This window comes from Denticeps clupeoides, chromosome 1 (assembly GCF_900700375.1).
Source record: "Denticeps clupeoides chromosome 1, fDenClu1.1, whole genome shotgun sequence".
In the NCBI taxonomy this organism is placed as follows: Eukaryota; Metazoa; Chordata; class Actinopteri; order Clupeiformes; family Denticipitidae; genus Denticeps; species Denticeps clupeoides.
Window position 1 is genome coordinate 2,679,859 of NC_041707.1, and position 25,593 is coordinate 2,705,451.

Genomic DNA, 25,593 nt, shown 5'->3' on the forward strand with positions numbered 1-25,593 from the left:
AAGGAGGAATGACCCTATAAATGAACATATTTTTATTATTTCTTTCTTATTAAAGAATATATACATATATATATATAAAAACATGATGTTTTCTCAAAGTAATACATTGATCAAAAAATTAAAAATGGCAGAAGCTCATCTACAGTTGTCTTGTTTGGACGTGTCCAGAGATGAGGTTCTGTGTGTGTTCAGAGTGTGTGCATCCTCCGTCTGATCCTTGGTGTGTTGGGCTTTTACGCCGCTGCCGCTCTGAGTCCTGGAAACACGACAGGCTGGTGTGTGTGTGTGTGTGTGTAGGTTACGCTGGTCATCCACTTTAGCAGAATCCATAGCCTAGCCACTACCTAATGAAGTCTGAACATAAATATCTTACTTTTTTCTATTTGAATTATTTTCTTCTTCCTTTGTTCTATTGTAATTATTTTTATAACTGTTACAGTTCAGGATTTTTTTTACTGCGTGTTGTACTGCTATGAATCTTGAGGTGTGTGTGTGTGTGTGTGTGTGTGTGTGTGTGTGTGTGTGTGTGATACCTGTAATCCTGGTCGTTGTTGGTGTGTGTGAATGCGCCTCGGTGGCTGCTGGGAACTGGGTTGGTCACTCCCTTGGCCAGTCGATACAGGGTCTCAGCTGGACCCAGACGAGATGTTCGCTGCCTCCTCTCTGTGGAAATGGGTGTGTGTTTTGTGGTGTTCATGGTTCCACGGTGAGAGTTGGTTTCAGCACCTCATTTAACATAATACACTGAAATATTTGTCATATGACCTGTTGTCATGCAGGAGATATTTACTTCCAGTAGCGCTGTGACTGCTGGATGGAGTGTGTGGGATGTTTGAGCATGTGTGTGTGTGTGTAGTGGACCTGTGTTTGTTTCATCCAAATGCTGCTGTTGCCCGATGATAATGTTCCTCTGCAGAGGTGTTGGCCTGGAGACCAATGGCAGCAGAGAAAACAGAGGTAGATCTATAGCTACACCCTACACACAAAACACATTTCAGCCACACATAAGTATATAAACACGTACATAATTCCTTCTGGTTCACTGACATACTGTTAAATTTTACAGAGGTTACAATCACTTTGTGGGTATACATAATTTGTAAGTGTATAGAGGCTGTCACCTGTGTTTCTGTGTTCAGCAGTTCTGCTCTGGTTCTCTCCTCCAGTGTGATCATCAGCCCATCGAGAACGCGCAGTTGGGTCAGGTGCAGTACCACAGTTGGCCTATAGAGGGGGCGCCGCACCACCTGACACATAAACCAACCGAGTGTGCAGTGTTGGGTACAGAATATTACAAATTAACCTGTTTAAAATCTAATAGTAGTGTAACTATGTTAATTACTATATGAAAGTACGTTTTGTTTACGTTTGTCAATTTTGAAATTTTGTAACTTTACCTTATAGCACTACTGAACATTGTCAAACTACCTTTCGATACATGAATTAACATCATTATAATTTATAATTGAGATAATATAATAACAGCCACCGAAAGTTCAGAATTCAGGCTTAATTTTGCTGTAAAATCATTCAGTTAGAAACCACTGCTAAATCAAATATTTAACATTCAAGAACATTGAATAATGTGAGGAACTTTGTGGTTGGTCGGGGTTCCTCCACCCTTCTCACCTCCGTCCCAGGAAACCAGCACCCGTTCGCAGTCAAAACACACCTGGCAGGCCTGTGCATCTGACATTTTTCTACATCAGACCTTGAAATCACTGCTAGAACCAACCGCTCCTCCATCCTGACAATAACTGTATATTTACAATTTATTGGTGCATGTTTCTTTCTTTTTCTGACTCTTTACTATATAACAGCGGACACTGAACTAGCGTTAGAAATACTGTCGCCTTACAAAAGATATGACTGTAATGTTGACACAGTGGATATTATAGGGACTTATTCCCACTAAACCACTATTATTAAACATATCAGCATGGTTTTATATATTATATTATCATGTATTTAAAATTGGAATCATGAATTGTTCAATAAGTAATTGTAATATAATTTATAGTTCCTCCAGTAATTCCAATGGATTACAACTAATGGATTGTAATTAAATAATCCAATTTCAATACATTTGTGTGAGTGTGTGTGTGTGTATGTGTGTTACTCACAGGGTTTCCCACCACTGACAGCTCGGTGAGGGACGGCAGAAGATCCAGTTTTTCAACTTCAGACACGTCCTGCGGAACACAGCAGCATTGTTACTATGGAGACACGTCTCCACATCACACAGATCATTAAAACAGCAGCTGTTTTCCATCATTCACAAACCAATTCTCCAAAACACACTATAAACTCACAGATTTCTTAAAAACCAAAGCTAGTATGTAGGTTGCGGGAATGTTTCTCTAAGAGGACATTGGTTGGGTGGTAGGTAGGTTGTGGTAATGTTGATTACTAGTTATGGGAATGTTTCTATAAGAGGACATTGGTTGGGTGGTAGGTAGGTTGTGGGAATGTTGATGGCTAGTTATGGAAATGTTTCTATAAGAGAACCTTGGTTGGAGCAGTTGGATGGTTGTGGGAAGGATATCTGTACCTGTATTTTGTTCATGCCCAGAAAGAGTCTGTGCAGTTGTATTAGTGGTTGAAGGTTGTTCAGCTCTCGGATTCGGTTCTCCACTAGGTGTAGCTCCAGCAGGGAGGACAGGGTACAGAAGGAGTTTTCTCCAAGTGTTCTGATGCGGTTCCGGTCCAGAACCAGCTCTCTGAGTGAACAGAGGCCGTTCAGGCCCTCCACGCTTTTAATCTCATTACCTGTTTAGAGCAGCTCAGCTGTTTTAGTGAAATCTGGTGCAGTTTATTTCTGAGTCTGTTATATAAATCACACATAATAAGATCTGTCTCAAGATTATTGGAATTAAAACACACCCACTTCAGCAATACCTTGGAGGAACAGAGCTCGAAGATTGGTGAGGCGACTGAGCTGCAGCTCAGACAGGTTTGAAATGCCATTGTAACCCAGATAAAGCACCTCCAGGCTGGGCATGATGGGGTCCAGGCAATCACCAGGAACACTGTCCCTGAGAGAGGCCGAGAGAGTGTGTATGCTCAGCAGGGTCAATGTGTGAGAGTGTGGGTGGGGTGTGGTCGGTTCCCTACCGAATGGTCTTGCTGCTGTTCTGCTGGCCGTAGCCGCTGGAAGGAACCCGGTTGTAGAGCATCTGCCTGCTGCTCAGCTGCACTGAACCCTTCTCACGTGGGAGGATCGACTCAACGTGGTTATAGTTCAAACACAGGATCTAAAGACGTGTGCAGTTAGAAAACTACAGACGGACAGAGAGGCAGACGTCAGGCAGAAACACACGGACCCACACACCTTCAGCTTGGGCAGGCAGATGAGACCACAGAAGGAGGTGAGGTTGTTGTGCTCCAGGTTGATGCTGTGCAGGTTGAGGAACAGATCAGCAGGAGACAAATCCACCATCCTGCAGCACAAAATGTCTGTTCCTCAGTTCTTTCCAAAATTACTCCAAATCATTTTGCCATCTGACTTTTCATGGAAAAGGCCCTTTGTGCCACACTGTGATGATATATCTGAACTACCTGATGGAGCAAGATGACAGCTCTAGTTTTGATATTTCAGTGAAGTTGGAGTGGCCCAGTTTCTCAGAGACCATATCTGGAGTCAGCCTCCCTCCAAACATGTCCCTGGCATTTTCACGCTCAGACGTTTCCTTCAGAAAACCAAACAAATCATGAAGGGTAAGTAACCTTTCAGACCCTGACTGGTGATATCTAGATTCAAAGTTAGTGCAGACATTGGCAAGTAGAGTGAGATGTTTAAAGTGAGTTTAAAGTGAAGTGATTGTCATTGTGATACACAGCGCAGCACACGGTGACACAACGAAACGTGTCCTCTGTATTTAACCATCACCCTGAGGGAGCAGTGGGCACCATGACAGGCGCCCGGGGAGCAGTGTGTGGGGACGGCGCTTTACTCAGTGGCACCTCAGTGGCACCTTGGTGGACCGGGATTCGAACCGGCAACCTTCTGATTACGGGGCCGCTTCCTTAACCACTAGGCCACCACTGCCCCATGTACAGGTACATGGACAGGCCCTGTACAGGTTTTGCAATAGAAAATGATTCTCTGTCACCCTCTCCACCAATTCATCAAAAATGTATATTTGGAGTGATGAAGTAAACAGTATAATATGTGGAACAGATCTCACCACGGTGACGCCGTCCAGTGCACGGAGTGAAGGCAGGTGGAACACGACGTACATGCGGTAGTTCACCTGCCTCTCCACTAGAGGGTTTCCATACAAGTCCAAAATGATGAGGTTTGTCAGGGCCTGGAAACAAGGAAAGAGAAAATCATTTCAGCATCCAGTAGTCCATTCCCCTTCAGGATGGCTTACAGGGCCAGATCTTGTACCTTCAGGTGGTAGATGTCCCTAGAGGTGGCAATGGCGTTGTTGCCCACGTAGAGCTTGAGGAGCGAGCGCGCCCTCTGTACTCCGTACAGACGGTCGATACTGTTCTTCTCCGCAGACAGGAAGTGCAAGTTGGGTAGGCGGTCAAGGACAGAACCGTCCAGAGAGCCGATCTGGTTCTCATTCACACTGAGACGCGTCAGACAGGGGAGCTGGTCCAAACCTGGTGGAGAGAAGGGAGAATGTCTCAGAGACAGACAGGTAGGCAGGCAGGTGTTGGACAGACTGACGGACCATGGAGGCTGGTGAGACGGTTCCTGTCAAGAGAAAGCTCCTCCAGCTTCAGGCAGCACTGCAGACCCTCCAGGCAGCTCAGCTTGTTGTGGTTTGAACGAGGCCCAGCGCAGGTTCACCAGTCTGTCCAGACCGGAGAGACAGGAAAGACCCTGACTGTCCAGGCTCAGAGCCGTGATCTGTAGAGGCTCGGCAGAGGCAGAGATTAACTGAGCTGCGATCATATGGATTTTATGCACACAAAATGTAACATGTTTGCATTAGTAATGGTTGATGTGTTTGAGATTGTGAGCTACACCTTGCTGGTCCAGTCAGGTGGAAGGTCATGGAGCTCCCAGGGACTGGGGCGAACCTGAGACATCAGGTGAGCTGTGGAGAGGAGACTGAGGCTCCGTGGACGATTGCAATCTGTACGAGAGTGGTCCAGGAGACAAGCCTATACACACACAAACACTAACTTCATCTCTATAATGTGACTTCTGATTATGGGGCCGCTTCCTTAACCGCTAGGCCACCACTGCCCCAATGTCCCCCACAACCCGCTGCCCCGATGTCTGAAGTTATCTGCTGTACCTGGCTGATTCTGGATCCTGTAGTCCTCAACGCAGCAGCAGCAACAGCTTCCTCCTCTGACACCAGAACATCGTCCAGATGTGTGAGGGACCTGAGACACCCTAGCAGCACCATTCTCACAGAGTCTGACTGGAACACACATGCATACACATACACTGCAGTGGAACTGTCTTCTCAGAAGATGGTGTGTGTGTGACCTCTGTCCTCACCTTGTCCCAGGGGTTGTAGCGAGTGTCAAGGCGTAATAGAGCAGGGGCTTGTTCTTGCAGGATGGCCGCCTCATCTTGTGGATGGGTCAGGAGGTTACAGCATAGGTCCAACTGTTGAAGGCGTGGCAGGGCACGGACTCCGCCCAGAGATGTCACATGGTTAAAACTGGCATCTACAGACTCCAAATTGGACTGCAGAAAGAAGACAGTGGATCCAACCTATTTTCAGTTGAGGTTCTACAGAACGTGTCTACAGAACATGCTGGTTTCTTCTTCTGCCTTCCGAATGAGCTATTGAGGCAACTGACAAAATCTGGTGCTCAAAAGGGACAGTCACTGCTTTCTAAGGAGTAAATCGTTCACCTTTAATCATCTGGTTAATGCGGGTCTGCATTTCTTTGAATAAAACATGCGATTTAACGGAGTATGGATGCTCTTTAAAGAGAACGAATAACCCGAGGCCCAGATAAACGTCTGCCCCGTGCTTTGTGGAGCTCACCAGGTATGAGATGTCATCCAGATGTGTGAACTCATTGAAACTGATTGTCAGACTACGGAGACCAGTCAAACAGGATATCTCCTTCAAACTGCTCAAGCTGTTGCCATGGAGATTCAGCACCTGGAGATGGGGAGAAGAGACATGCAACACTGTACTAAAGCTATAGATTTTTGATTAAGTTCTGATTGGCCTGTGTTGAATGGTGGATGTGGGGAAAGGGTGTGTTGCTTCACGTCTCTCTCTCTCTTACAGTTATCTGGCTCAGGATGTTGGCTTTGGCTACATTCAGTAGGGTCTTGTCACTCAGACTCAGCATCTTTGTTCGAGGCTTTAATGCTGGCTCCATCCCCATCACCGCTTCATCCTGTGCCAGGATGTTTATTGTCATGTGATCATCTAAAGTTGGAGTTGGGTGAGGGTTACTTCTAATGAGTAATGAGAGCTGATCCTGGTCCTGTGGGAATTATAGATGAGGAAGCACATTTCAGGAGGATAGTGGTCTGAACAATTACCAGTAGAGTTGTTCATTGTGAAGGTGGTGTATGATATGATGTATTGTGGGTAGGTTACAATATGAAATGTGTGGGGTTTTAGGTGAGATGTGAGGTGATGTAGGTGAGTTGTGAGATAATGTAGGTGAATTGTTAGGTGATGTAGGTTAGGTATGAGGTGATGTAGGTGAGTTGTGAGGTGTTGTGTAAGGGGGTGTTGGTGATGCATGTGCACGTGATGTCGGTGAGGTGGTGTCGGTGCGTTGTGAAGTGTACGTGGGTGTTGGTGAGCTATGCGGTGCTGTCGGTGAGGTGTACGGGGGTGTTGGTGAGCATCTGAGGTGTGTAGGTGAGGTATGAGGTGATGTAGGTAAATTGTGAGGTGGTGTAGGTGAGGCAAAAGTAAAAGCGATTGTTTTTGTCATTGTGATACACTGCAGCACAGCATATAGTGACAGAACAAAATGGGTCCTCTGCATTTAACTATCACCCTTAGTAAGCAGTGGGCAGCGTGTGTAAGGCGTGTGTGTGCGGGGATGGTACTTTGATCAAGGGGACCTCTGTGGCATCTGGGGATTTGAACCTCTAACCTTTTGGTTATGAGTCTGCTTCCCAAACAGTTAGGTGCCACCACTGTCTCAAGGTGGTGTAGGTGTCAGGTGATGTAGGTGAGATGAAGTGTGAGGTGGTGGAAGTGAAGTGGCGTAGGTGATCCAGGTATGGTGAAGTGAAGTGTGACGTGATGTTTTTGTGCCCTCACCTCTGTGATGTATTCAAAATCGATGAAATATTCTGGCAGCACGAGCTCATGGTCAAACACAAACCACTCAGTCTGTTTCTGACTGCAGCCACATTCATCATGGGAGCTGGGGGCTGTTTACACAGCCACCATATACACACACAGTTAGACCCACACATAGCATATGCAAAAAAAAAAAAAAAAAGTGAAGTGATTGTCACTTGTGATACACAGCAGCACAGCACACGGTGCACACAGTGAAATTTGCCTGCATTTAACCCATCACCCTTAGTCAGCAGTGGACAGGCGCCCGGGGAGCAGTGTGTGGGGGCGGTGCTTTGCTCAGTGGCACCTTGGCATATCGGGATTCGAACCGGCAACCTTCTGATTACGGGGCCGCTTCCTTAACCACTAGGCCACCACTGCCCCCATATATATATATACATATATGTGAAGGATAGATGTGTGTGTGTACATGCCCTCACACACCTGGTCCTGTGTTGGCGCTGCGGTAAACTGAGTGGACTTTAGGGAAGTGGGCGGGGTTTATTGGAACGTCGTCCCTCACCGCAACGCTTTTGCCCAAGAACACTTTACAAATGATAAGCTGGCCTGCAGCAGAAAACACACACACAGAGTAGAAGGTCACAGATGCATGAATGTAATGAACTGAACTTGCGTGTTTCCCAAGCCTGCTTCTGGAGGAACCTCTGCCGGCCATTAAGAAGCACTCAAGCTTAATTACGGTGGGATTGGACTGAAGACCAGGGTTGGGTAACACTGCTGACCATGTTTGAAGGGGACGGGCCCTCTTCCTAAGTTCTGCCCACTCCATCCGCTCTCTTCAAACTGTATCCGGAAACGTTCTGCAACGCTCAGGCTGCTGGACAGTGGCACTGCCCGCTCTCTTCCCTGCATCTGGGACAAACGCAGACAGCCAATCATCCTAAACTTTATTCTTCCTTTAGATCATTCCGTGGCTCTCTGTAAAGAACATAAAAAAAAAGACATACCATGTAGAGATCAGCACTTTTAAGGCCGTATTCTGGGATGTCCAGGATCTCGTTTTTGTCCGGGGCGTGTCCAGGATCAGGCACGTAGAACAGATATTCCAACGAGCGCTTGTAACTCCTGCCACGCAGAAATGAGACGGGACGGGGCTTTTTTAAACAAACGCGGGATATGACGATGGTTCTGTCGTACTGAGCCTCACTGTGAGACGAACGGCGAGTCGCTGCTGGCCAGCAGGCTGTGCAGTCGGTCCTCGAAGCGCGAACGAAGGGCGCGGTTCTGGATTCTGATGATCCGGTGGACTTTTAACCCTGTCACCCCGTGCCGCGTGTAATCACAAGCACAGAAACGGGAGAGCAGGAGCTCGTGACAGGAGGTGAACCTGCGGGGCAGAACAAAGGAACATATTCCTGTTTCGTTCCTTTTAATACGATCGGGTTTCGCAAATTATGACCGGAAAATAGATCCGAGGTAGACACCAGGGGGCGCTGGGGCTGCCCTCCTCAAAGCGAACGTTGCCCACGGTCTCCAGCTCCGTCAACAGAAAATGGACCATCAGCTCTTTTCTGGCCGTCAGCAACTTCAGGTCCAGCTGGTACTGATGCTCCAGTCTGCAGAGAGGAGCAGAGCAACTCAACCACTTGTCACATACTTTGCCGGTGACCTCTGCATGACCACACCCTACAGGCTATGTCCACTTGATCACATTTACATTTACATTTATGGCATTTATCAGACGCCCTTATCCAGAGCGACTTACAATCAGTAGTTACAGGGACAGTCTCCCTGGAGCAACTTAGGGTTAAGTGTATTGCTCAGGGACACAATGGTAGTAAGTGGGATTTGAACCTGGGTCTTCTGGCTCATAGTCGAGTGTGTTACCCACTAGGCTACTACCACCGATCACAGCACGCAAACCCGATAGCCACATATCACTGGACACTTAACACTGGCAATGCGTTAAAAGGAACCTCTACACCTGCCATTGTGATACACTGCAGCACAGCATACGTGACACAGAGAAACGTGTCCTCTGCATTTAGTGAGCAGTGGGCAGCCATGCAAGGCGCCCAGGGACCAGTGTGTGGGGACGGTTTGAACCTGCAACCTTCCGATTACGAGCCGGCTTCCCTACCCGCTAGGCCACTAGGTGAAGCGAGTCCAGTATAAATGTGAATCTGCTGTGTAGTGAACAGTTGATGACACTCACTCCTCCATCCTGAAGTTCCACCTCTTTAGCCTCTCTTTCAGCGCGGCCATTTTACCCAGAATCCTCTGCTCCGGGTTGCGTTTCAGCTGCGGTGTGTTGCTGAGGTCAGCGAAGGCTCCAGACTGAGCTGAACACTGTTCTGCCAAGTGCTCTGATGACCTGCCCCCAGACTGCAACTCTGATAGGTCCAGTTCCAGCTACACACACACACACACGCACACTGTAGCTGCAGCAGAAATGAGAGTTGTTCCCAACGTGTGTAGCCACACTGCTGTGGAACTCACGCTCTTGTGGGTGTAGCTGAGGGTGCGGATCCTGTCTGCAGGCAGCTGCAGGCGTGTCTTCTTCTTCTCCAGCAGCTGAAGTTGAGCCTCCCTGAGCTGCCTCTGGATTGAGCGCATGCGCATGCTGTAGTACATCATCTTCTTCTGCACCGTGGACTGCAGGGACACATGCAGGTGAAGGGAAGTGAAAGTGAACAGATAGTCATTGTGAAACACTGTATTCTACACACACACACACACACAGGTCTTACCTCAGCTGCATCCTTCACCTGTTTGCTGGACACAGTGTAGCCGTCCAGCCGCAGCAGGTGAGGTAGGTGGTACAGTATGTGTGTGGAGTAGTTACATAGCAGGCAGATGGGGTTCGGGAGGACTGGGTGTCACTCAGACTCAGTTCTCTCAGCTGATCCAGTCTACTTAAATACGTCAACTCCTATAAAACCACAAACCACAATACACAACACTTATACACCACCATCACAATACACATACCTAACATCACACTCACAACAATCACTTACACACCACCATCACAATACACATACCTAACATCACACTCACAACAATCACTTACACACCACCATCACAATACACATACCTAACATCACACTCACAACAATCACTTACACACCACCATCACAATACACACACCTAACATCACACTCACTACAATCACTTACACACCACCATCACAACACACACTACCACACACCATCACAAAACCACACCTATTATCACACTCACTACAATCACTTACACACCACCATCACATTACACACGCTACACACCACCATCACAACACACACTACACACCATCTTCACAATACACACACCTTACATCACACTCACTACAATCACATTACACACACTTAACATCACACTCACTGCAACACACACTACACACCACCATCACAATACACACACTACATCACACTCACTACAATCACTTACACACACCATCACATTACACACGCTACACACCACCATCACAATACACACTTAACCTACCTTAACATCACACTCACTGCAACACACACTACACACCACCATCACAATACACACCTAACATCACACTCACTACAAATTATCACACCATCACCGGGGCAGTGGTGGCCAAGCAGGTAAGGAAACGGACCCGTAATCAGAAGATCAGATTCCGAACCGCCAAGGTGCCACTGAGGTGCCACCGTTCCCACACACTGCTCCCCGGGCACCTGTCATGGCTGCCCACTGCTCACTGCTGGTCTACCTCTATGTACCATCCGACCTCTACAACTCATACAAAATGCAGCAGCACGACTGATCTTCAACCTTCCCAAGTTCTCCACACCGCCCCTCTACTACGTTCCCTCCACTGGCTCCCAGTAGCTGCACACATCAGGTTCAAAATACTGATGCTGGCCTACAAAGCCAACATGGAGTAGCACCATCCTACCTCACAGCCCTTATTACACCTCACACTGCACCTCGTATACTCCGAGCCTCCAGTACTGCTCGCCTGGTCCCTCCATCTCTGAAGGTAAAAGGAAGACGCTCATCTAGACTCTTCTCCATCTTGGCCCCTCGGTGGTGGAATGAACTTCCCCTCGAGGTCAGAACAGCTCAGTCACTGAGCACCTTCACACGGCAGCTCAACACCTTCCTCTTTAGGGAATATTTAGATGAACTTGTGACCTTCTTCTTGTCTGACTTCTGTATAGAAACTAGAACAGAGTGAATAAAAAGATTGTATTCATAGTTGGGGGTCCTAATGAACCAGAACTGATCACTTCATCCATGGTAACATGGAAGCACATTGTAAGTCGCTCTGGATAAGGGCGTCTGCTAAATGCCGTAAATGTAAATGGTTAAATACAGAGGACATGATTTGTTGTCACCATGTCACCATGCGATGATGCACGTCACCATGTTTCACAATGAGCTGGTCATTACACACATTCCACCTTCTCAATACACATCCAAAACCAAACTAAAACCAAAATCACAACCACTAACACACAAACCTCTACAACATGGTGAATAAAAAGACACCTACACCCACGCCATCATGTCTCTACATGTGGAATCCAGTAAATCCAGTAACCGGTGGTCGTTCCAGACAACCACAACAGGCACTAAAGTAAAGCAGGTGAAGAAGAGTCCACGTTTTAAATTCACTTGGCACCCACCTTCTCCTACATACCTTAAAGGAGCTGATCTTGTTTCCTGAAAGGTTGAGGCGTTGTAGATTCGCATTCTGATCTAGACTGTCTCCTAAAAATGAAATAATTATTTGGACGCCTGTCCAACAAACACTGAAATCCAATGAGTTACATCCACTGGCCATCTTATTTTAAACTCTGTCCTGTGTGTTTGTGTGTTTAGGTTCATTTAAATATTAAATGTAACCCTGACTGGACACACACACATACACAAACACTCACCAATCGTCACTATGCTGTTGTCAGCAAGGTTCAGCTCCTGCAGGTCACCCAGACTGGAGAGTCCCTGCACAGATCAGTCAGTTAACTCTGAGTTCCAACAGAGGAATTATAGATTTTTTTTCATACAGGAGGTGGAGGAGGAGACAAATCGCTGCAGTGTCCTGATGATGGGCTCCAGCACCCATAACCCTGACATGGATTAAGTGGTGAGTGCGTCTCAAATCAAGGTAATGTGAATCCTTGGCCTTTCGGCATCTCAAGACATCATTGCCCTGATGCTGCAACTCTTCATGCATCATTCCGCGATGCTCCACTGTTTACCAGCTGCTGCTGAGGAACAGCTGTATCAGCAGAACATCACAGAAGATAAACCCAAAGCTTCTCAGGGAGAAATAAATATGAAGAATAGATAAAACGCACCCACCTTCATTTCCGTGATGCGGTTGCTGTTCAGCCAGAGAACCTGTAGCTGCAGCAGAGCATGCAGGTTGCTGATCTCCACGATGTGGTTGTCATAGAGATACAACTTCTGAAGCTGGAGACAACCGCCGACGCCCGAAATCTCCTGAAAAGGAGGAACCGTTAATCACGGCTGTGTTTTGGATCTGGGCTATGGTGTGTAAAAGGCTAGAACATGGACACAAGCTGACCGTCAGGTGACACTCCACTACCCAGAGTTCCCTGAGCAGCGGGCAGTGCTCTAAGCCCTTGATGCAGCTCACGCTCTGGGCCACGATGACGAGTTTGGAGAGGCGGGGGAACAGGGAGAGCCCCACCATTCGAGGAAATCCAGAGAAAAACACCTCCAGGGATGTGACGCCACTGCCATCCTGGCACACTTTGTCATAGGAGATGCCATTGATGGAGCACTGGAACGAAGCATGAAGTCAAACCCCCAGTCCAGTCCCACATTAGCATATTTACACACAGAAAGTTCAACGACAGTACAAGCTGACCAGCTCCTTAACGATCTCCTCATCAGTCATGTCCTCTGGAAGCCAGAGCAGCACATCCGGGTTCCCGGCTAAAGAACTCCTGCGTGGACCGACTGTTTACTGTCTCCAGAGGCGCGTTGCCAGGATCCGTGACGTCACGGCGACGGCAGATGGCGTGACGTCCTGCAGAGGGCGCCACACGTGCGTTCCGCGCGTGCACGCCGAGCATCGCCTCCGATTAATCGACTCATTTAATTCCACGTAATCCTATCGAATCGTTTTTGTTTTTACTGCGCTGCTGGAGTAACATCTCGCCAGACAGGTGACGTCACGGCGACGTCATATCAGACCAGAGCTCCAGGGATCCGAACACCACTCTGTCCGCCACTGAAGACATCATGTCCGCGGGTCAGGAGGACGGGACAGGAGGTGAAAGGTCGTCCGTTACTATGGAAACAGGTACATTCTTCCTCTTGTTCCATGTGTTGAGGTCAGAAGTGGACAAATGACCATTTCAGAAAAAAATGACCATTTCAGCAAATCATCAGTCATCAGCATTTAAACTTCAACTGGCCCTGATGATGATGATGATGATGACAGTATGATTCAGTTCAGATCAGATCTCAGATAGGGCGAATTACACACACGCACACGCACACACACACACACACACACACACACACACACACACACACACACACACACAGAGCCAGCAGAACCACTCAAACATTCAGCTTCATCTGAAAAATTCATGAGATGGAAGCTCAAGTTCTCCCCTCCATCTTGTGCTTGTTCTCCTGCTTGGTGCTTTTTATTTCTCCACATGGAGCTGAAGGTGGAGTGTTGGTTCCTTTACATTTAATCTCAGGTCAGTTCATTACAGAAGGAACATCTGAATTCTCTGCTCCTCTCTGCTACAGGACACTCTCTCCTGTTCTTGGACTCCAAGACATCGTCACTGAGACAGGATCATCATCTTCTCTCAGGAGACCACGCTCATGATTTCAGCTCTGATCCTTGTGTTGGTGTGATCGCTGAAGACCTCTCTGACATCTCGAAGACCCTCCAGGGAACAAAGAAAACAGAATCTTACAAATACATGGACATGACCCACAGCAATGACCCCATCTGGGACCTGGGCAACTTTCAGTCCATACACCACATTGAGGACAACTCGGATGACGACCTCGAGGACACTACGAAACAGCAGCTTTTTGGCAGTATGAGAGAAAACAGCCGAGATGGACCAGGCGGTCACATGGACAACAGCCCCCCAGAACCAGGAAGGGAGGAGGAGGAGACTCTTGGTTCCGCTGGAGGACAACACTCCTTTCCATATGTGGAGGACCCCTCTGACGAGGAGATGGCAGAGTATCGCTCGTACTTCAGGGCGACGCCTCTGACCGGGAGCCCAGCGAAGGGTCCACTCACCGCAACACAAGACCCAAAACCTGACCAGAACGCGTTCATCACTGGTCCACTGGACGTTCCTACACTGTCAGAACCGGCTTCAGGTACATCGACCAGGGACCACCATTCAGGTCTGACCTCTGACCCCATAGTGCCTTTAACTTTGCCGTGATCTCCTCTGTTCTCTTCTGCAGGTCAGCATTCTTCATTGGGATCTCCACTGAAGATCAGCCGAGCTGATCAGGCCCCTCCCAGTGCTGGCAGCCACCTGTCAAGAAGGAAGAGCAGCGATGTGAAACCCGAACCACCCATCATTCGTCAGGGGACCAGCAAACAGAAAGGTAACGGTCAGAAGTGGCGGGTCACACAAGGATAGGGTGACCGGGATTTTACAATATAGAATACAGTATGAGCAGTGGGTGAACTAATGGCTAAGGAAGCGGCCCCGTAATCAGAAGGTTGCCGGTTCGAATCCCGATCTGTCAAGGTGCCACTGAGGTGCCACTGAGCAAAGCACCGTCCCCACACACTGCTCCCGGGCGCCTGTCATGGCTGCCCACTGCTCACTCAGGGTGATGGTTAAATGCAGAGGACAAATGGTCTTGGCACCAGCAGATTGCTTTATGTGTATGAATGTGTGTGTTCTGGATTACAGAAGTGGACTTTTTTTTTTTTTTTTTTTTTTGTATTTTCCTGACCTGCGGTCCTGTAGTGACACGTACCAGTAACCCCTGAACTCAGCACCCTCCTGAAGCCGTGTGTCTGGCCTTGTGTCTGGCGAGATTACTGTGTGTGTGTGTGTGTGTGTGTGTGAGTGTGATCAGAGCAGAAGAGGCTCTGTGGGCTGGACAGTGTGGGACTAAAACCAGGAGACTTTTAATTTGAAGCGATTTCCTGCCGTTGTTTACCATACTGACCCCTCCGCCACAGTGTCTCCGCCCCCCAGCTCCACCCCGCCCCTCTGTCTCTCTGTTGCTTGGTGGGGTGGGATGCGTCAGTGACGGATCTGCAGCAGAGGAGCAGGAAGACATGCAGGACGGAGGCTGGAGCATCTGGACGAGCCGTGGTACCGACTGACCGACCCATCGTGCGAATGTGTGTGTGTGTGTAACTTTTCCCCCTCAGCATGTTCAGGTGTGTATCAGAGTGCCTGTGTCCACATCTGTGTGTGTGTGTTTCCACTGCAGTCTGGTTGCCTTGCATTCCCTGTTGTTGGATGAAGCCAACACCATGGCAACCGGGCCACACCCATTTCCGTATGCATTGTTCCCGGCTGCAGGCGGCCATGAAAAAGATCAGCAGAGCGAGAGGAACGATGATCACCCGTAATCCACAATGATCTGGATCCTGGGTGGGTTCCTGCAGAGTGGAAGTGCATTCAGCACCTCAGACTTCCGACACCTTCACTGTGGGAAGTTGTTGCAGATGCTAGGTTCTGGTGAACTGTCCGGGCTCACCAGGGACCTGTGGGGGGCGGGGCCTTACACGTCAGGTACACGCCGTGGGATCAGGAGGTCACTCCGAGCCAGACCTCCACTTCCGGTCACGTGATCTGAGACGGTGCTGCGCGGTTCTCTACCTCATGGTTGTATGTTTGGGTGTGAGTTTGACCGAACTAGGACGGCACTCCCTTCGGCTTTGCGCGCAAAGGAAATCAGAACACTGTATCCGTGGTACCACATCAGAGCCTGTCACGCACAGAGGCCGACTCCCCCGAGTGTGTGAACTTTCTCTCTGCTCCCGATGTCCTTGTTACACACACACATGAAACCATATTACCCTCACCGATAACAGCTGTGTGCGGTCTCACACTCTTACACACCCGCGTGGAGCAGCACCGCATGTGTGTTAGCGAGGTGCTGAAGCCCCTCCCCCTCTGTGACAGAACACGCCCCTCACTCCTCTTTTGTGCTGGACGCAGCGGCAGCAGCTGTCTCTTTCTCTCTTTCTCCGCAGCCATGGGCTCTACAGGTCAGTTACTCTGTGTGTGTGTGTGTGTGTGTGTTAGCGCTAGCCAGCTGGAAAAGGGCCGAGTGTTGTTGAACCCTGGGGGGGTCCAGGGGGAGCTGTGTGTACTGGGTCAGTACTGGTACCGGGATCAGTACTGTACGTGTGTGTGAGAGAGATGTTGTATACAGCCATGATGTCGTGTGTTTACATGTCTATGGGTTTAGTGTGTGTGTGTGTTAAATAATTGCTGATGTTATATATCCTCAGCTTCACTTCAGGAGGAAGAATCAAATGAAAACGGTCGATATTTCTGTCCCGTTCTTACCGGGGCTAAATTTAGACTAGACCAACAGAGAGAGGCACACAAGGGACCCGACACACTCTCTCTCACACACACACACACAAGGAGCTGGAGTGTGACAGTCTCCCTGGGGTTAGGCTGAAGGTGGCGCTGTGCTTCGCTGGTGTGATGGGGGGTAGAACCCTCATCCCTGACTGGACAGCGGACAGGTCAGAGAGCAGTCTGGTGAGATCAGCTGGGTCCTGGTGTCTGTGCTACAGTAGACATGCGATGCTGCACGGCATGCTGGGACGTTAGAGCTGAGATACGGACTGGACGTTCCTCCGGCCAGGTGGGGATGAGGGGACGACGTGCGCTGCACGGCATGCTGGGACATTCCTCCGGCCGGGTGGGGATGAGGGTGTTCAGTAGACGGTGACAGAAACACCCTGGACGAGTCGCGTGAGACCTGGTGCGTGTCCCTGTCCTGACCCCTGTGTGTCCTGCAGTGCTGGATCTGCTGTACTGGCGCGAATGTCGCCGCTCCGGACTGGTGTTCGGGGGTCTTCAGCTTCTGCTGCTCTGTCTGACTCAGTTCAGCGTGGTCAGCGTCTGCGCCTACATCGCCCTGGCGACCCTGTCTACCACCATCAGCTTCCGCATCTACAAATCCATCCTGCAGGCCGTCCAGAAGTCAGATGAAGGACACCCCTTCAAGTGAGTTCCTCAGTCGTTCCTCTCTGATCGTTAAAGGTCCAGGTCTGCTGCTCAGCTTCAGTCCTAATCATGGATGGTAGTGGCCTAGCGGGTAACACACTCGCCTATGAACCAGAAGACCCAGGTTCAAATCCCACTTACTACCATCGTGTCCCTGAGCAGGACACTTAACCCTGAGTGTCTCCAGGGAGGGACTGTCCCTGTCACTACTGATTGTAAGTCGGTCTGGATAAGGGCGTCTGGTAAATGCAGTAAATGTAATCATGCTGCAGGTGGGCGTTGTAGTAGCCTATTGGGTACCACGCTCGCCTATGAACCAGAAGACCACAATCGGCACGGTAACGCCATTAGGAGCAGTGTGAGGAAGCAAACTCGTAACTGAAGGTTGTGGGTTCAAATCCTTAAACACACCGATGGGTTAAATGCAGAGGTGTCGCCTCACTTCCACAACGCTGCGCTGCAGGTCCTATCTGGAGGTGGACGTGGCGCTGACCCCGGCCCAGATGTCGGCAGGCGTGGAGAAGATCCAGCTCTACGCCACCTGTCTGCTGAAGGAGCTGCGTCGCCTCTTCCTGGTTCAGGACCTGGTCGACTCGGTCAAGGTCAGGTGCATCTTCCCCCCACCTTCCGGCAGGAGCAGGGCCCGCTGGTGCTGACCGCCGCCGCTGTGTGTGTGTGTTTAGTTTGCAGTGCTTATGTGGCTGCTGACGTACGTCGGCGCGCTGTTTAACGGCCTGACGCTGCTGATCCTCGGTAAGAAACTGACTGGAATTATGGGATGTGTGAGAATGTGCTGGCGGTGCCTCTGACCTGCTGCTCTCTGTCCCCAGCGCTGGTGGCCGTGTTCACGTGTCCGATGGTCTACGAGAAATATCAGGTAGGAAGGAAACAGCAGCCGCACGGAGCCAACTGTCACTATTAATGGACACAAATATTGAGTCTAATGCACTACCCATAATCAATAACATTCCTAATGGGGGGGGCGGTGGTGGCCTAGCGGTTAATCAGAAGCACCGTCCCCACACACTGCTCCCCGGGCGCCTGTCATGGCCGCCCACTGGTCACCAAGGGTGATGGTTAAATGCAGAGGACACGCTTCGTTGTGTCAACGTGTGCTGAGCATCACACTTCACTTCACTTTAATGAACACGTGAAATGATTCGCTGCTGACCACTACCTTCTCTCTCAGACTCAGATCGACCAGTATCTGGGCGTGGTCCGGACCCACGTCAGCCTGGTGGTGGGAAAGTGAGTCTCGGTGTCTTTACAATAAAGGAAACTAATCCGACGTGCGGTAACAGAGACACTGACCTCCACCTCTCGCCTACAGGATCAAAGAGAAGGTCCCTGGGGCCAAGAGGAAGGAGGAGTAGAGTGGCATCGCCTGACCACAGCCCCACACACACACACACACACACACGTCAACGCATGAAGTCACAAACACGTCTTTAATAAACACGTCTTAAACGGTCACTGCACCTGTGTGTGTACACGAGAAAAAATAAAGAGAGACGTGCCTCCATCTGTCTCAAGGTCACTGGTCCAGTCTAAAATACGAGTCCAGAACCTGCAGTGACGAACCGTGTCTGAACATAAGCAGAATAAATTAAAAGGTAGCGACCTGGAAAAGAGTAACGAAGGAACAACAACAACAGCAACAAAAAATGTGCGACCAATCACGATCAGCAGCTTCTCCTGAAGCCACGCCCCTTTACAGAACTCCTGCCAGGGGTTCAGGGCATTCTGCAGTGCGGGCCCTACTCTCCTGGGGCTGCGGCGTCACACTCCGGTTCTCCCAGGTCCAACAGGACCACAGGGTGGAGCTGGAACAGCTGACCTTCACGCCTCTTCACTCCGGCTTTTTCCAAGGCCTCCATTTTATGGGCGGGGTTCACCTGACAACACAGACAGGGACGATGTTATCATCGCGGTGATGAAGCTGTGGAGAACGTCTCATCAGGCAGCGGATGGTCTCAGCTGAAGAACATTTATAAAGAACATCTGAGTGTGGACTTTATTCAGTCAAGAAGACAGCCAATAGGATATGGGGTTGCATTTCCATTCCATTTACATTAAAATGGGCAGTGGTGTCCTAGTGGTTAAGAAAGTGGCTTGCCGGTTCAAATCCCGACTGAGGTGGCACACTGCTCCCCGGGCGCCTGTCATGCTCACCAAGGGTTAAAAGCAGAGGACACATTTTGTTCTGTGCTGTGTGACAATGACAATCACTTCACATCAGTTCAATTTCCAACAAGTGACCCTGATGGCCTGAATGACCTCCTCTAATGTCACCTTCCTGTGGTCTGTGAGGTGTATGCGATGCTGACCTGGTTCCACGCCTTCAGGTTCCTATAATAAACGGGAACCCGATCTTCTCTGGGAGTCCTGCAGAAAACCCTGAACATCAGAAAGAGGAGCTTTAACATCAGAACACCCAGGTGTTGGTGTGTGTGTGTGTGTGTGTGTGTGAGTGAGTGTGAGATTCACACCTGAGTAGTCTGTTTCTGGAGTCCTGCTGTAGAGAACTTATGTGGTCTGGACCCAGGTGCAGCAGGCTGCCGGGTCCCTCACACACCAGCCTGTTCACCGCCGCACGCAGCCCGTTAATCTGCAGAGACAAGACGCACACACGCGCGCACACACAACCTTTAGAAGACCTAATTGCCCAATTGTCTGAATCAAGGCTGCTGACTCCACCCACCTCTGTGATGTCATCCACATCAAAGTTGACATCAAATGTCAACTCAATGTCCTTATCCAGCTTGGTGTCACTGGAGCAGGGGCCGAGGCCACAGACAGCACCGGTGAAACACGAGCGCCTTTCATCAGTACTACACACACACACACACACACACAAACACACACACACACACACCACACACACAGACAGCCACAAGACCAGGATGTCAGATTTATTTATATTTAGAGTGTTTACCAGACACCCTTATCCAGAGCGCCTTACAATCAGTAGAGACAGGGACAGTTCCCCCCCGGAGACACTCAGGGTTAAGTGTCTTGCTACTACCACCAAAATTTTATGCTTAAAGGAAGAAGCTCCTTCACCGGCACTGGTCAGTACTATGTGGTTGTGGTTGTGGTGTGTGTGTGTGTGTGTGTGTGCTTACACACCGCAGCTCCATAAGTGGAGTGAACAGCATGGTGACCAGAGCTGGGAGTCCACGAATAAAAGGCAGATGACTCGTTTCTTTTAAATGAATACAGGAGCCTGTGAGGAACACACAAACGTCGTACATTTGTCAGATAAAAAAAAAAAACACACACACACACACACACACACACACACACACACACACACACACATACCTGATGCACCGACCCTGACTGATCCGGTTGCCAACATCCTGAAGTGTGTGTCCTGTGGGTTCTCATTCACAGCTACAGCATTTATACTGTCTTTTTCCAGCATAACACTCCTGTCAAGACACACACACACACAAAGCAGGTTACACAACACAACCAAGAACACAGAGCGCACACACACACACACACACACCTGAGGTGAGTAGCACGGCTCATGCTGTGGAACCTGACTTTATTGGGGCTGTATGGGCCATTAACTTGAACCTGTGCAAGACAAGAGACACACACACACACACACACACACACACACACACAGTCTTAGCAGTGACCTCAGAGATAGATAGATAGTAGATGTGGATTCATCAAACATCTCTGTGAGGTTGTAGATTCATAAACGTGAAAATCAGTTGTAACGTCTTCAGACCTGTGATGTGAGAAGTTCTTCGTTAGACTTTCAGCAGCAGCCTGTTCAATGTTCGATGGTTAGGAGACCACTGCAGTAGGTCAACCTGGAGATAAAGGCCCCCTTGTGTCTGTGTGTGTGTGTGTGTACCTTGCTCTTGGCCATGTTGTTCCGGTGTGTGAAGGTCTCCAGCAGCTGATCTATCAGCTCTTTGTCCTCCTGCTGTTTTTGTAACAGGAGGTCACTGATGCTGCTGGGAATGAAGGAACCATCAACCAGATCCTGATACACGAAGGAAACCAGCATCTCATGATTTTGCTGCAGACACACACACAGGGAGGGGAGGAGAGGATTATTATTATTATTAATTATTAATGTTATCGTCAGTCGTACTAATTTATCTTCTCCAGACACACTACATGACTGGTCATGCTGACCTTTGACTGAAAGCTCTCTGGCGGCCCGCAGGGCGTAGCCCTCCTCCACCATGATGTCTGTGACGCTGGTCTCCGTGGTGACAAGCAGTCGACGCGCATGATGCCGTGCTGGATGGAGAAGAGCGAGACCGCCAGCGTGCGCCCACAGACCAGTGACAGGAAGCGGTCCCGGGCCTGGCTTGCTCCACTGTCCTCCAGTGACGAGCGACTCCGCTGACGGGGACATTCCAGCGATGCAGAACTCCTGAGCCTGACACACACACACACACACACCAGATGAAACCAGGTCCGCTCTCCTAACACAGAATGTCTAGTTAACGATGGCTCTCCACTCAGCAGATGTGCTGGTCCATCATGGACTGTCAAATTAAAGCTTAGATACATACAGAAATGTTCAGAAAGTCATAGAGTGGAGGATCTCACCTGGAAGGGCGGAGTCAGCATGTCGGCAGGGAGTTCCCTCAGGCTGGAGCAGGACACATGCGCGCTGTTCCCAAAGTCCAGGAAGAAGACCTGCAGGTGATGGAGTTCAAGCTTCCTACAGGAAGAGGACGTGTGTGTGTGTGTGTGTGTGTGTGTGTGTGTGTGTGTGTGTGTGTTGTGTGCGCACGCATGTGTACCTCTGCTACAGTGCCTGTGACGTGCAGGATCTTGGCCTGTAGTACTGGGTGGGCTGGCCAGCCTCGCTGAAGGGGGCCAGGCAGTACAGGTTGGGATAGAGGGAAAGTGGAGGGGCTTGAGTTTCCCTGAGTTGATGCCAGTGGTCAGTTCCCGCTGCTTCTCAAGACTCCCCTCGTCCGCCTGGAAGCCCCAGAAGTGTCCGACCTCAATGACCTGCAGAGATTCAACTCTCCACATAAGTAACAAGCTCCACCCCCTTGACATACATCATCTGAACTCATCCCCTGTTAGTTCAGCAGCTGCTTAGTTGTCAACCATCTTGTGTGTGTGTGTGAATGTAGGGGTGGTAGTAGCCTAGTGGGTAACACACTCGCCTATGAACCAGAAGACCCGGGTTCGAATCCCACTTACTACCATTGTGTCCCTGAGCAAGACACTTAACCCTAAGTTGCTCCATGGAGACTGTCCCTGTAACTACTGATTGTAAGTCGCTCTGGATAAGGGCGTCTGATAAATGCTGTAAATGTAAATGTAAATGAGTGTGTTGACCACCTCGGTGATGTTGACTATGAAGATACGGGAGGAGGGCAGGAGTTTTGGGGTCAACGACGCTGCTCAGGACTCCAACGGGTTCAACGGAATGAGTCTGGAAATCCACGTTCACTCTGCAGAGACAATGTCTTCACAGTCACACACCCGGACCCAGGGGGCGCTGCTCACAGCGGTGTGTGAGTGTGTACCGTGCGTAGCGGAGGTGAGAGACGCTCCGGCCTCCAGCCTTTGCCTGGACCTCGTCACTGGAGTGTGTGAGGAGGTAACATACTGGGCCGCTGCCATGACAACAGCAGCGCCAGAGAAACTTCCGGAAGAACGCCAACCACTCGTGGTGAGGAGCGGTAGAACTCCACATACGCCCTACACACACACACACACACAAACACACAGTTCATTCAAGTAGACTGGAACAGACCTCTGCAGGCAGGGATTCAGGGGCAGTGGTGGCCTAGCGGGATAGGAAGCGACTCATGACCGAAGGGTTGCGAGTTCAAACCCGAACAGTCTGAGGTCGCCTTGGTCAAGATACCGTCCCCACACACTGCTCACTTATGGTTAATTACAGAGGACACAGCGCATCACAATGACAAAAAACAATCGCTTTCACTTCACTTCCAGTGGGCGGGGCTTACTGACCTGGAGCCGTCGAATGATATGGCCTTGACCTGCCCACACTGACGGAACAGGGACTGTAGCTGCTTGTAGTACAGGAAGGCGAAGGAAGGCAGGTTACGCACCTGAGGAAGGTAAGCGCATAATGAAGTTTCACGAACTTAAGAATGAATCCACAACGAAGCAAGTAAACTGCAAATATGACTATGCTGTGAGGTCACATGAGCTTCTGTTCAGAGGTTAGAGGTCAAAGTACCATGACAGTGGTGCAAGGGTTGTGGCCATAAAGCTCTTTGAAGGCCAATTCCTCATCAATCTCACTTTGGAGGAAGTAGTTTGGGTAAAACGCCCCAGCGATCACCACCTGAGGAACACAAGAGAGTCACCAAGTGTCAGTTTCTGTCCCCACCCAGTACTTCACGCACTATACTGACCCTACAACAGGGGGCAGAATGACATGCTCCTGTCTGGGCAGGGCTGTTTGATAAAATATTCATTCATTAATTATTTTTGATATTTATCCCCATTTCACCTGTAGGATGAACATCTGGGTGTTCTGGTCTGGAGGCGATTCAACTGTGTTGATGTGCATGTTGAACTGAGCCACTCTCTTCTTCAGGTCCTCAAACAGTTCAGCCACCTTCACACACACACACACACACACACACAGAATGAACAGGTGGAACCTGTAGAAACATAGATCATAAACTGAAATCTGGAACTCACCTCCCTGATCCTCTTGATTTGGATGCAGTTCTCTTTTTCCCCACTCCAGCTCTTCCTGAGACATAGCAAAGTCCCACTGATCAGACCACCATGGATCTCTGTGTGTGTGTGTACATGTCTTTATAATTGAACAGTAGACCTTCAAATATTCTTCTCCTTCCTCAAATTTCAGATGAATCTATTATTACAAATACATATATTAATCCATGTATTCCACCGTATCTTGCCCTAGTATGTATCTAAACATGCGGTGTGTGTGGCATACAAGCATGTGTGTATATTGAAATGTTGAAATGTTCTACTCACTCTGGGGATGCCTCAGCTCCCCCTTGGACCTGGCCGTGTACCATGCCTTCAAGCCATGAAAACATAGAGGGAAATAATTATATATATATATAATTATATAAACCAGCCACTGGTCATCCATAGCCCCACCCCCTTTTCCTGCAAGCAGGCTGTACCTTAAATGCATTGAGAAAACGCGATGTGGTCGCTGGGGTACCCATTGGCAAACATCAGTTTGCTCCTGTGTGACAGTTGGACATACAGCACCTGTTAACACTCTGGCCCCACCCAGAAATCAGCAGGCTCAACCGATCACCAGCTAGAACCTACCGATAACCTGCCACATGCTGTAGGGACGAAATCGCAAAGAAACTCTTCAGGGAGAGAGATGCCGCTGAAAGAGAAAGACACAGAAACATCGCAACAGCGGAACAGCTGGACAAAGGAGCAGGCGTCCCTGCTCCAATAAAGTGGCCTTTTGTGTAGGTGGTTGAGAGGGTTCATACAAGTTCAATGGAGCAAAAAGAGCCTCGGATGCCAAATACGGGACAAACGAGTGCGAGTTCGAAACAACCCCATTTACTCACTCTGACCCACCGTACAAAATCTGGTGGGTTTCGGTTGAACCGTGTGCAAGCAGGACAAAGGACAATTACCAGAGTCCCATGCGTCTGCGAGCAGGTTTAAAATGATACCAATGCTAAAATTAGCATTCAGTGCATTTCTATGGGCATTTGATCCAGTCTGAGCATTAATAGTCTGAGCATTAACTGACACATCCAATATGCCAAATCGTGCAGCTCAGTAAGGCCTTCAGCCTCGCATCGACTTCCGGGTCGCTAGCTTTGGCCCACAGGGGGCCAAAAACCTATTCCGAGCTCAATAGTAAATGGTCGGTCACACTGACAGGTCCAAATCAAGTAAATAAAACCAGCAATTCTCTACAGCACTTCAACAGCAGGTAAAATTGGGTAAAAAACTGGGTACCGATGAATCAGACACTCTTCCAGACAGCCGAACACGTGACCCAGGACAACCATCTTCCCAGAAGCAGGTCAACAGGCAGGTGAGACAGAACCCGACCCAGAAAGGTCAGGTCCCCGTCAAGTGAGTTGTGAGAGGAGGTGTGCACTGAGAGCGCTCCAATCTACATACACACACAGCAAAACGTATAATTTAGTGTTTCTGTATCAACATAATCATAATCATCATCATCA

The 25,593-nt window shown here is 49.3% G+C and overlaps 2 protein-coding genes and 1 pseudogene across 6 annotated transcripts; 1 reads left to right on the forward strand and 2 right to left on the reverse strand.

Moving 5' to 3' along the window:
- Positions 1 to 17: 17 nt before the first annotated feature.
- Positions 18 to 13,381, reverse strand: LOC114786920 (leucine-rich repeat-containing protein 9-like). Its single transcript, XM_028974517.1, is given in 34 exon segments — positions 18 to 256; positions 534 to 663; positions 862 to 976; positions 1,122 to 1,247; positions 2,124 to 2,192; positions 2,552 to 2,769; positions 2,899 to 3,035; positions 3,115 to 3,254; positions 3,332 to 3,440; positions 3,559 to 3,689; positions 4,188 to 4,310; positions 4,394 to 4,614; positions 4,686 to 4,779; positions 4,781 to 4,864; positions 4,984 to 5,121; positions 5,259 to 5,387; positions 5,468 to 5,659; positions 5,967 to 6,086; positions 6,217 to 6,420; positions 7,218 to 7,330; positions 7,686 to 7,808; positions 7,985 to 8,114; positions 8,210 to 8,327; positions 8,410 to 8,589; positions 8,687 to 8,818; positions 9,418 to 9,614; positions 9,702 to 9,857; positions 9,953 to 10,074; positions 10,077 to 10,134; positions 11,884 to 11,954; positions 12,125 to 12,188; positions 12,549 to 12,689; positions 12,775 to 12,993; positions 13,081 to 13,381. Coding segments are annotated over 34 exon segments (4,455 nt in total). The 5' UTR covers positions 13,111 to 13,381; the 3' UTR covers positions 18 to 135.
- Positions 13,214 to 18,938, forward strand: LOC114786928 (reticulon-1-A-like). 5 transcript variants are annotated; one of them, XM_028974531.1, is made up of 9 exons: positions 13,214 to 13,518; positions 13,980 to 14,573; positions 14,664 to 14,810; positions 17,209 to 17,416; positions 17,880 to 18,018; positions 18,100 to 18,169; positions 18,247 to 18,293; positions 18,606 to 18,664; positions 18,747 to 18,938. In XM_028974531.1, the coding sequence occupies exons 1-9, from the start codon at positions 13,458 to 13,460 to the stop codon at positions 18,787 to 18,789; spliced, it is 1,368 nt and encodes a 455-aa protein (XP_028830364.1). In that variant the 5' UTR covers positions 13,214 to 13,457; the 3' UTR covers positions 18,790 to 18,938. The 5 variants fall into 5 exon arrangements, with proteins under 5 accessions (XP_028830364.1, XP_028830382.1, XP_028830392.1 ...); XM_028974559.1 differs by lacking the exons at positions 13,214 to 13,518; positions 13,980 to 14,573; positions 14,664 to 14,810 and adding exons at positions 15,179 to 15,564; positions 15,657 to 15,820; XM_028974568.1 differs by lacking the exons at positions 13,214 to 13,518; positions 13,980 to 14,573; positions 14,664 to 14,810 and adding exons at positions 15,179 to 15,535; positions 15,749 to 15,820.
- The window catches only part of LOC114786947 (ATP-dependent RNA helicase TDRD9-like), a 12,742-nt pseudogene continuing 6,087 nt past the window's right edge, over positions 18,939 to 25,593 (reverse strand).